This window comes from Salvia hispanica, chromosome 2, assembly GCF_029641045.1.
Source record: "Salvia hispanica isolate PSC_SH4W2 chromosome 2, Shi_PSC_v1, whole genome shotgun sequence".
In the NCBI taxonomy this organism is placed as follows: Eukaryota; Viridiplantae; Streptophyta; class Magnoliopsida; order Lamiales; family Lamiaceae; genus Salvia; species Salvia hispanica.
In genome coordinates, this window is record NC_142693.1 from 23806615 (window position 1) to 23818227 (window position 11613).

The 11613-nt window shown below is 37.2% G+C and overlaps 1 protein-coding gene and 2 pseudogenes across 1 annotated transcript; all 3 read left to right on the plus strand.

The window, feature by feature from the left end:
- The first annotated feature begins 1409 nt into the window (after nt 1-1409).
- Nucleotides 1410-4289, plus strand: LOC148931860 (receptor like protein 27-like; annotated as a pseudogene).
- Nucleotides 4290-5570: 1281 nt separating this feature from the next.
- LOC125189702 (receptor like protein 24-like) lies at nt 5571-8367 on the plus strand. Its single transcript, XM_089066232.1, has 2 exons — nt 5571-6428; nt 6492-8367. The coding sequence occupies exons 1-2, from the start codon at nt 5571-5573 to the stop codon at nt 8286-8288; spliced, it is 2655 nt and encodes an 884-aa protein (XP_088922358.1). The 3' UTR covers nt 8289-8367.
- Nucleotides 8368-9785: 1418 nt separating this feature from the next.
- LOC148931861 (receptor-like protein 6) lies at nt 9786-11218 on the plus strand (annotated as a pseudogene).
- Nucleotides 11219-11613: the final 395 nt, after the last annotated feature.

Below are 11613 nucleotides of genomic sequence, written 5' to 3' on the forward strand. Positions count from 1 at the left end.
GTCCCCTTAAATATGAAACGTTTGTCTTTTTGCACTTATTTTATTAAAATTATAATAAATAATTAAAGAGATAAAAAGATAAAGTAGGAGAAAGAATAATATAGATTAGAGTCTCCTTTACATTATTATGTTTTTTAATTTATTTATTTTCTACTTTAACTATTTCTTATTATTTTTTCAAAATACATGTGAAAGAGCAAACATATATTTCATAATTTAATGGGATAGGAGAAATATTATTTTGATCTTATTTCACAATTGAACTGTATGGGAAACAATGCTACAAATATAATTAAAGTATGAAATACTTTAAGTCATCATCGCATGTAATAAATGAATAAAATATATCTAGTTATGGTCGTATATCACAAGTCTGTCTAATTTTCTTTGCTTTTGTAGAAAAAAACTAAATGACATCGTTTAAGACATTGCAAAACTTTTCTCCAACTAAGACTACTAATGTTTGAAGATCCATTATCTAATATGACTGACCTAGAAGACCTCAGGTCAATTTCTAAGTCTTTCCACTTTCATAAAGCAAAGCAATGTAGGGGTACATCGTGCGGAAGCATGATAAATTCAACCAATAATTTTGAGAAAGTAATAAAGAGTAAAATGATACCAATGTTTTTAGGTGGAAAACTCTCTCTAAGTAGTACCGATACTCTACTAATTTTTTCCATCAATTTTTCTTTACAATATCAAATAATTTCTTAAAACTCGCGCCGATCAAATATGAGACATTTAATAGGGACCGAAGAAAGTAACAGCCACTATAGTTGAAACTGAGAAACCCGGGAGTAGAAATAGGGGTAGCTATATTGAGTTGCAATTGCTGACTTCAAATAATGTAGAGCGCCACTATAGTTGAAACTGAGAAACCCGGGAGTAGAAATAGGGTAGCTATATTGAGTTGCAATTGCTGACTTCAAATAATGTAGAGCAACAGATATTTTCTAAATGGAGTTTATATACTCCCTTTCCTCTGCACCATGTTATTTGAGGTAGTGACTAACATGAGAAAGTCTGAAATAGAATACGATTGAGACCGATTGAGTATAAGTTACGATTCTAAGCTTTAATTTAAATCACTCAATATTCATGAAAATTAAAAAATTTCTATAAAATATTTAGGCTAACAATATATAATTGTAATACTAAATATATAGAAAAAATTGTTGTAATGTATATAACCGTGTTTGTGGAAATTACAATTATGAAATATAGTAATCGTGTTTGTGGAAATTCCTGGATTAGGACATATGAACCTCAAGTCAACTCAGTATTGTAAGTTGTAACCCACTTGTCTCTTCTGTAATTGTGGAATTTACATCTGGTTGTCTTTATTTATTAGTGTTGCAAGTTCTGATCTTAAAAACATATCCACATTGTTTGTATAAATCCTAATGCACATATCTTCATTTGTATACACACACAAATCAATATCCTCTTTCACAATGCTTTCAAATTTCTTTCTGCTCATTTTTATACTAATTTCGTCCTCCATTTTCACTACTCATTCATATAATAACAAATGCCTTCATCACCAGGAAATCATGTTGCTTCAACTCAAGGCTGAGCTGGTCTTCGATTCTTCTCGTTCGACAAAATTGGTGCGATGGAATGAAAGTCGCGAGTGTTGCTTGTGGCATGGTGTGGAATGTGATGCTTCTGGCTATGTCGTTAGCTTGCAGCTCGATGAGGAGGCCATTTCTGGTGAGATTTGGGATTCGTCGAGTCTCTTCAGATTTAAATATCTGCAGAAGCTTAACCTTGCCCACAATGACTTCAGTGATGCATTTGGGATTCCAAAAGGTATTGGCAATCTGACTTGTTTGACACATTTGAATTTGTCATATGCTGGTTTTGGTGGGCAGGTTCCTTCTGAAATTTCATCCTTGACGAGATTGGTTAGCCTTGATATGTCCAGCGACTTTCACAGCGGTCATAGCCTTGTGCTCCCAACTTTGAAGACGGTTACCCGAAATCTAACAGAGCTTCGAGAGCTCTATCTTGATGGTGTCGATATAACTTCCTTGCAAGAAAGGAAAAACTGGGGCCATATTATATCATCACATTTACCCAACCTTACCTCTCTGAGCTTGGTCGATTGTTATTTGAATGGCCCTTTGCCTAAATCCTTTTGGAAGCTTCATTCCCTTTCTATTCTTCGACTGGATCGAAACAATCTTTCAGCAGTAGCACTTGATGACTTGTTCACCAATTTTCCAAGTGTGACCACCTTGACTCTTCGTCACTGCAGTTTGAAGGGTTCTATACCATCCACCTTTTCTAACCTAACCAAGTTGAGTTATGTCGATTTTTCGTATAATTTCTTGACAGGCTCACTTCCTTCTACATTCTTTGAAGGTCTTTCAAATCTCGTTCATCTCAAGTTGATGTATAATTCATTCTCCGGTAACATTCCCCAATCACTTTTTGCTCTCCCTTCATTGTTGGAACTTGATATTAGTTACAACCAATTTAATGGCACTTTTCAACTTGACAACTTTCAAAGCCTTCCCAATCTCACATTGCTTGATCTATCCAGCAATAGCTTGTCAGTAGATGTTGGCAACGTTAGTTCGAGTTCATTAGTTCGAGTTCATATGGAGGTCTCAAATTAAAAGTGTTGGACCTAAATTCATGTAACTTGTCCAGTTTTCCTGATTTCTTCAAACATTTGGATCTAGAAGGATTGGATCTCTCAAAAAATAGTATTGCAGGGGGGATACCTAGTTGGATTTGGGGAACACAACTTGAGTATTTGGACTTGTCGTTCAATCTTTTGACGAATCTGCAAAAGCCTTACCATATACCTGCTTCTCTTCAGTCTCTAAGCTTGGAATCTAACCAGCTTAAGGGCGAGTTGCAGATGTCCATTCCACTTCAATCTGAACTCTTGTTATTGTTTCTTGCTAATAATAGTTTTAGTGGATCAATTCCAATCTCCTTGTGCAATGCTACAAATCTCATGTCTCTTGACATGTCTAGAAATAAATTAAGTGGCAGCATTCCCTCTTGCCTACTTGAAAACATTATTGTCCTTGATCTGAGTCAAAACAACATCAGCGGTAACATTCCAGATACTTTTGGAATGGTTTATCTGGATCTTAACAATAATGCTTTAGAAGGGAAGATCCCAAAGTCCATCGAAAGTTGTATGCAGTTGGAGTACTTGAATGTAGGGAACAACATGATCAACGACACTTTTCCATGCATGCTAACATCGGGGTTATTTGCTCTTGTTTTGCACTCCAACAGATTCCATGGGGATTTAAAATGTCACGGAAATTGGCCGAAACTTAAAATTCTAGATGTATCATCGAATCATTTTAGTGGAAGTCTTGAATCAATCAACTTCTCTAGTTGGACGGCTATGGTGCAATCGAGTGATAGAGATTTCGAAGTCGATTATGGCCTCAAGTTTGACGTGGCATTAATCATTAAAGGGAAAATGATGGAGTTTCACAAGATTTGGTCCGACTTTAGTACCATTGATTTGTCTTCCAATAGTTTCTACGGAAATATACCAAATGCAATTGGTGATTTTCCCTTACTTCATCAACTCAACCTTTCCCACAATGCCCTCAATGGAAGCATCCCAAAATCATTTGGTCAACTGAAGAATCTCGAATCGCTCGACCTCTCTGTAAACCAACTAGCAGGGCCGATCCCAGATGCACTTGGAGAGCTCACATTCCTTTCAGTCTTGAATCTCTCCTACAATAAGTTTGTTGGAGCAATCCCAAAAGGGCGCCAAATTCAAACATTCTCAGCTGACTCATTTGAAGGAAATTCAGGGCTATGCGGTTTCCCTCTCCACATAAACTGCAGTAATACTAATGTATCGCCGCCAGCGGGATATGATGAAAATGGGGAAGAGGAGAAGGAGATAGAGTGGGAATATGTGTGTGCTGCAGTTGGATATGTTGTGGGAGTAGGAAGCATCGTGTGGCTGCTTTTATTCTGTCGAAGCTTCAGAGAGAAATATTTCGGCAAAATAGAAGAGGTTGTAGAAGACATGTTCATTGCCAGAGACATGAGAAGAAGACGTGCAAGGAGAGCAGCAGCAGCAAGGAACCGAGTCAGGAGGCAGTAGTGTTGGAAATGTTATCTGTGTTTATGTAAGAGAGTGAAATAAAATGGGGTTCCTATGTGTTTAACTATGCCCATGTTTTTTCTTAAAGTTTGTGGGTTGTTCAATGCAATGAATTTTGGCGTGCATGATTGTATTTTGCAAAACTTCATTCATTATGGTTTCTTTCATAATGAGTTGGCACTCTAAATTTTGATTATAAATATACCTATTTGTAGTTGTAGCACAAATTACATCAGCAGCTGCAGCGGAAGACTTTATCCAGAAAAGGATAAATGATGGTTTGTATATTTATAGAAATTTTTATGCCTTTTTCTGAGTCGTTGGAAGAAGGACTTTTATTTCTCAAGAAGATAAATAAAGTTCCCTTATTAAACCTTTGACTATTTTTGGGTCTAGGCCCAACAAAAGTATAATCCAGCCCAGTCCAAAATAAGGCATACCCAGCCCATTAGACCACCACATAATTTATCAAGTTCGTCGGATGGATCGGGTCAGGTTGATGGGCCAAATGTGGGAATTCGGGTCAATCCACATGATATGTGATTGGATCCAAATGCTTAATGTTGCTGAGTGTCTACTATTTTTAGTTAAGTGGCAAGAATTGGCATTGTTAATTTCTATCCTAATGGCCTTATTTAAACAAAGGAAAAACATATGAGAGAGAGAGAAGTTGTTCATTTTGTTGAGGAAAGTTGTTCATCGAAATGCTTGATTGAGTTATGAGATGATTTGAGAAAAATAAGCAGTCAGGAAACTAAAAATCATAATACAAGCTCACTATCGTAAATCAAAAAAGGACCAATTGATAGGCCCTGGTGATCTCTTTCTAGACACCACCGTTTTTTTATTTCATCCCAAATTATTCAAATCCTCATTGTTTAGCATTGTCACCGACACGATGAGGGGGAAAACAGAAGATTCAATGTATGCCACTACCTCTTGAATGATTGAATCATAGTAGTATAATGGTAATAGTAACATAAAATTGAAAGATTGTTTTGTCTCATTAACAACTAATTAATCTATCATAATCAATTCAAGGTTCTAATGCCAGAATTATAGGTGTTTTTCCCAATAATTCTTTGATTGGGGCAGAGAATGACTTCAAGTCAATTTCGTGAACTTAGGGTTAAAACCATATATGAATTGCGTCCTATTATTTTCTTCAAATCCAAATCATATGAAAGAAATCCCATGTCAATTTTTCATGAGTTATCATTACCCTACTATAAAGAAGATCAAGAAAATAGACTACAAAGCATGCAAAATTCTTAATGGCTTTAGTAATGTGGGGTACCACTTGAACTCAACCCAGGGAATACTCTAAAATTAAGACTAATTAAGATTGTTAAACCCCTCCCCACGTTAAAAAATAAGAAGAAAAAATAGGATTGCCTATTTAAACCCTCACGCACATATCTTCATTTGCACCCAAAATAATTATCGTTTATCAATATCCTCTTTCACAATGCTTTCAAACTTGTTGTGGTACATTTGTATACTAATTTCATCCTTCATTTCCACTACTCATTCTTATAATAACAAATGCTTTCGTCATCAGGAGATCTTGTTGCTTCAACTCAAGGATGAGTTGATCTTTGATTCTTCTCTTTCAACAAAGCTGGTGCGATGGAATGAAAGTGGCGAGTGCTGCAAGTGGCACGGTGTAGAATGTGATGCTTCTGGCCACATTGTTAGTTTGCAGCTCGATGATGAGGCCATCTCTGGTGGAATTGGGGATTCGTCGAGTCTCTTCAGATTTGAATATCTGCAGAAGCTCAACCTCGCCTTTAATAATCTATACTTGAACTACACTCCCATTCCAAAAGGAATTGGCAATCTGACATATTTGACACACTTGAATTTGTCATATGCTGGTTTTGGTGGGCAGGTTCCTTTTGAAATTTCATCGTTGACAAGATTGGCTAGTCTCGATATCTCCACCCGGCGTGGTACTCTAAGTCTCGAGCACCCAAATTTGGAGATGCTTGTCCAAAATCTAACAAGGCTTGAAGAGCTACATCTTGATGGTGTCTATATGACTTCCACTCATGAAAAGAAAAAGTGGGGCCATATTATATCATCATATTTACCCATGCTCACCTCATTGAGCATGGTTGGTTGTAATCTTTATGGCCCTTTGCCTAAATCCTTTTGGCAACTTCATTCCCTTTCTATTCTCCGACTAGATCATAACAATCTTTCAATGGTAGCGGTTTCGGATTTGTTCACCAATTTTGCAAGTCTGACCACCTTGACTCTTTATAACTGCAGTTTAAAGGGTTCTATTCCACCCACCTTTGCTAACCAAACCAAGCTGATTCATGTCGATTTGTCGTTCAACTCGTTGAAGGGCTCTATCCCATCCACCTTAGGTAACCTAACCAAGCTGATTCATGTCGATTTGTCATTTAACTACTTGACCGGCTCACTTCCTTCTACATTGTTTGAAGGACTTTCCAATCTTGTTCGCCTAGATTTGAGTTATAATTCATTCTCTGGCAACATTCCCCACTCTCTGTCGGGTCTCCCTTCGTTGTTGGAACTTGATCTTAGGAAAAACCAATTTAATGGTACTTTTCAACTAGACAACTTTCGAAGCCTTCCCAATCTCATATTGCTTGGTCTATCTGATAACAGCTTGTCGGTAGATGTTGGCAACATCAGTTCAAGTTCACATGGATGTTTCCGGTTAAAAGTGTTATACCTAGCTTCGTGTAACTTGTCCAACTTTCCCGATTTCATCAAACATTTGAATTTGGAAGAACTGAATCTATCAAACAATAGTATTGCAGGGGAGATACCTAGTTGGAGCTGGGGAACACAACTTAGCTATTTGGACCTTTCCTTTAATCTTCTGACAGATATGCAAAAGCCTTACCACATGCCAGCCTCTCTTGGGATCCTATACTTGCAATCTAACCAGCTTGGGGGTGAGTTGCAGTTGTCCATTCCACTTGAATCTGAACTCTTGTCCTTGTCTCTTGCTAATAACAGTTTAAGTGGATTAATTCCAACCTCCCTCTGCAATGCCACACATCTTAACACTCTTGACTTGTCTGGAAATAAATTAAGTGGTAGCATGCCCCGTTGCCCACTTGATAATATTTGGTTTCTCGATCTGAGTCAAAACAACATCAGTGGCGAAATTCCAGATATTTTTCCTATGAAATGTGTGCTACAATATCTTGATCTTAACAACAATAATCTTGAAGGGAAGATCCCAAAGTCCCTCGAAAGTTGCCATTCGTTGAACTACATGAATGTTGGAAACAACATGATGAACAACACTTTCCCATGCATAGTATCATCGATATTGGGTGTTCTTGTTTTGCACTCCAATAGATTCCATGGGGAAGTAAGATGTCACGCTAGTTGGCCAAATCTCCAAATTCTGGATATATCATCGAATCAGTTTACTGGTGGTCTTGACTCATTCAACTTCTCAAGTTGGACGGCTATGGCGCTACCGAGTGATGGAAAATTGGGCCGCATTAATTACAACATGCGGAGGTCTAGCCTAACATTAACCATGAAAGGGCAAATGGTAGATGTTTATAACATTTGGTCAAGTTTTGGTACCATTGATTTGTCTTCCAATAATTTTCATGGAAAGATACCAAATGCAATTGGAGATCTCAACTCACTTTATCAACTCAACTTCTCCCACAATGCCCTCGATGGAAGCATCCCAAAATCATTTGGTCAGTTGAGTAATCTCGAATCACTCGACCTCTCTGTAAACCAACTAGTTGGGCCAATCCCAGAGGAGCTCGGAGGGCTCACATTCCTTGCACACTTGAATCTCTCCTACAATATGTTTGTTGGAGCGATCCCAAAAGGTCGTCAAATTCAAACATTCTCAGCTGATTCATTTGAAGGAAATTTGGGGCTATGCGGTTTCCCTCTCGACATAAATTGCAGTAATACTAATTTACCACCACCGGGATTTGATGAAAATGTGGAAGAGGAGATGGAGATAGAGTGGGAATATGTGTGTGCTGCAGTTGGATATGTTGTGGGAGTAGGAAGCATCGTGTGGCTGCTTTTATTCTGTCGAAGCTTCAGAGAGAAATATTTCGGCAAAATAGAAGAGGTTGTTGAAGGCATGTTCATCGCCAGAGACATGAGAAGAAGACGTGCAAGAAGAGAAGCAGCAGTGAGGAATCGAGCCGGGAGACATTAGTGTTGGAAATGTTATCATGTTTTATGTAAGGGGGTTAGCTTAGCTTGTGTGCTTCCCTATGTGTTCAATTGTGTGCATGTTTTTATCTTAAAGTTTGTGGGTTGTAATGTTGAAGAATGGAATGACACTTTCAATCATTCCTATGTATTGAATAATTCTTTTTCTTTTTAATCTTTTTTTATCACATTTCTCGTTCTATTAAGTAAGAAAGCTTAGTGACAGAATAGTTGAGCAAGATGTGTAGAACAGGGCTTACCCAGCCCAATCCAAAACAGGGCTTACTCCGTTCCTAGATAGGGGCATCAGGCTGGTTTCAATCCACGTGTCCTAAATCTTGGCGAACTTAATTAAATATATGGCTTGGTTTGGCACAGGTTTTAATTTTAATGTAGAATCGGTAAAGGAAGAGAGAAGGAAAAAAGTAAGAGAGAGGAAGAAAAAATTAGTGAAAAGTAGTGTTAGTGGAATGATGTGTAGAGTTATTATTTATTGAAAACATTCCATAAATGAATGTGCTTTATTTTTTGTGGACGACCAAAAATAGTAAATGCGTTCTATTTTTTTTTGGACGAATGGACTATATAATTAAAATATGAAATTACTCAAGTCATCGACACATTAGAAAGTCATCTTTCTTTTGTTTTTATAGTGGAAAAGCACAAGGCAACTTTTATGACACGGCATTGCTTAGTCTTTCTACGACAATATAATTTTGAAGCAAGAAAATGATATTCCTATGATCCTATTAACAATTATTCCGTCAACTGACACCTCAAGTCTACTTCCAAGTCTTTCCAATTCTATAAAGTAGTTGTACTGAATTTACAATTAATTCACAACTCCTTATTCATAAAAAAAAAATATTCCCCCTGTCCACTATTAGTGGACGGAGTACAAATTTCTACTAGTATAAATCTTGACTAACAATATGCATTGGTGACAAGGGTGCATTAAAATGCCAATTTTTCATAAATTGTTAACTTGATAACTTATCAACGTGATGTATTAAAAATGTCAACGCATATTTTGTGTTGATATTTTAATAAACTGTGTTGATATTTAAATACCAATGTCAGTATAATGTATTAAAATATCAACTTAAGTTTATGTTGACATTTCAGTATCATCATGTTGACATTTTTAATATATTGCATTGATGAGTTAACAAGTTAGCAACAGATCACGCCCAAAAGTGATAGTATGTAGAAAAAATCATTTTTATTCTAAACTATAGGTGTTTTTTTCCCAATTATTCTTGATTGGGACTTAGAACGACCTCATGTCAATTCATTGTAGCATCGATGTAAGTCACATGTACATTTCTATCATTTTCTTCAAATCCTAACCATATAGCCCCTACTTGTGGAATTTACAATAAATGGAGTGTATCATTAATCTTTAGACTGTAAGTGAATGATTGAGTTACTTGTGGAATTTTATGCGTTTGATACAGTATGCTTACTTTGCACGATACAAAATAGTTTTACATTAACTGAGATGGTCTATTTAAAACCACATTCACTTATCTTAGTTTGTACACAAAAAAAAAAGGAATTCTCAATAGCTTCTTTCACAATGCTTTCATACTTCTTGTTACTCATTTATATACTAACTTCGTCCTTCATTTTCACTACTCATTCTTATAATAACAAATGTCTTCGTCACCAGGAAATCTTGTTGCTCCAACTAAAGAATGAGTTGATCTTCTATTCTTCCCGTTCAACAAAACTGGCGCGATGGAATGAAAGTGATGAGTGCTGCAAGTGGCCCGGTGTGGAATGTGATGCTTCTGGCTACGTCGTTAGTTTGCAGCTTGATGGTGAGGGCATTTACGGAATTGGGGATTCGTCGAGTCTTTTCTGATTTAAATATCTGCAGAAGCTTAATCTCGCCAATAATGACTTCAACTACATTGATTGCATTCCAAAAGGTATTGGCAATCTGACCTATTTGACACACTTGAATTTGTCAAATGCTGGTTTTGTTGGGCAGGTTCCTTCTGAAATTTTGTCCTTGGCGAGATTGGCTAGTCTCGATATCTCCAACGAGTTTGCCCATACTCTTAGTCTCGAGCTCCCAAATTTGGAGATGCTTGTCCAAAGTCTAGCAGAGCTTAGAGAGCTCTATCTTGATCGTGTCAATATCACTTCCTTTCATGAAAGGAAAAATTGGAGCCACATTGTATCATCATATTTACCAAACGTCACCTCTTAGAGCATGGTTGATTGTAATCTACTTGGCCCTTTGGCGAAGTCGTTTACGCAACTTCATTCCCTTTCTATTCTTCGACTACATCATAACAACCTTTCAGCGGTTGCACTTCATGACTTGTTCACCAATTTTCCAAGTCTGACCACCTTGAATCTTCGCAGCTGCAGTTTGAAGGGCTCTATCCCGTCCACCTTTGCTAACCTAACCAAGTTGAGTTATGTCGAGTTGTCGTATAATTTCTTGACAGGCTCACTTCCTTCTACATTGTTTGAAGGTCTTTCCAATCTTATTCATCTGAATTTGGGGTTCAATTCATTCTTTGGTAGCATTCCCCGCTCTCTTTTTGCTCTCCCTTCATTATTGGAACTTGATCTTAGTTACACCAATTCAATGGCACTTTTCATCTCAGCAACTTTCGAAACCTTCCCAATCTCACGTTGCTTGATCTCTCCGGCAATAGCTTGTCAGTAGATGTTGGAAGCTTCAGAGAGAAATATTTCGACAAAATAGAAGAAGTTGTAGAAGACATGTTCATTGCCAGAGACATGAGAAGAAGACGTGCAAGGAGAGCAGCAGCAGCAAGGAACCGAGTCAGGAGGCAGTAGTGTTGGAAATGTTATCTGTGTTTTATGTAAGAGAGTGAAAAAAATGGGGTTCCTATGTGTTTAACTATGCCCATGTTTTTTTCTTAAAGTTTGTGGGTTGTTCAATGCAATGAATTTTGGCGTGCATGTTTGTATTTTGCAAAACTTCATTCATTATGGTTTCTTTCATAATGAGTTGGCACTATAAATTTTGATTATAAATATACCTATTTGTAGTTGTAGCACAAATTACATCAGCAGCTGCAGCGGAAAACTATCCAGAAAAGGATAAATGATGGTTTGTATATTTATAGAAATTTTTTTGCCTTTTTCTGAGTCGGGGAAGATGGACTTTTATTTCTCAAGAAGATAAATAATGCTCTCTTATTAAACCATTGACATTTTTGGGTTTAGGCCCAACAAAAAGCATAATCCAGCCCAGTCCAAAATAAGGCGTACCCAGTCCACTAATGGATCGGGTCAGGTTGATGGGCCAAATGCGGGAATTCGGGTCAATCCACATGATATGT

Coding starts and splice junctions, on each gene's coding strand:
- LOC125189702 (XM_089066232.1), top strand. CDS start 5,571: ATGCTTTCAAACTTGTTGTGGTACATTTGTATACTAATTTCATCCTTC. Junction 6,429..6,491: donor ACCAAACCAAGCTGATTCAT/GTCGATTTGTCG, acceptor AACCTAACCAAG/CTGATTCATGTCGATTTGTC.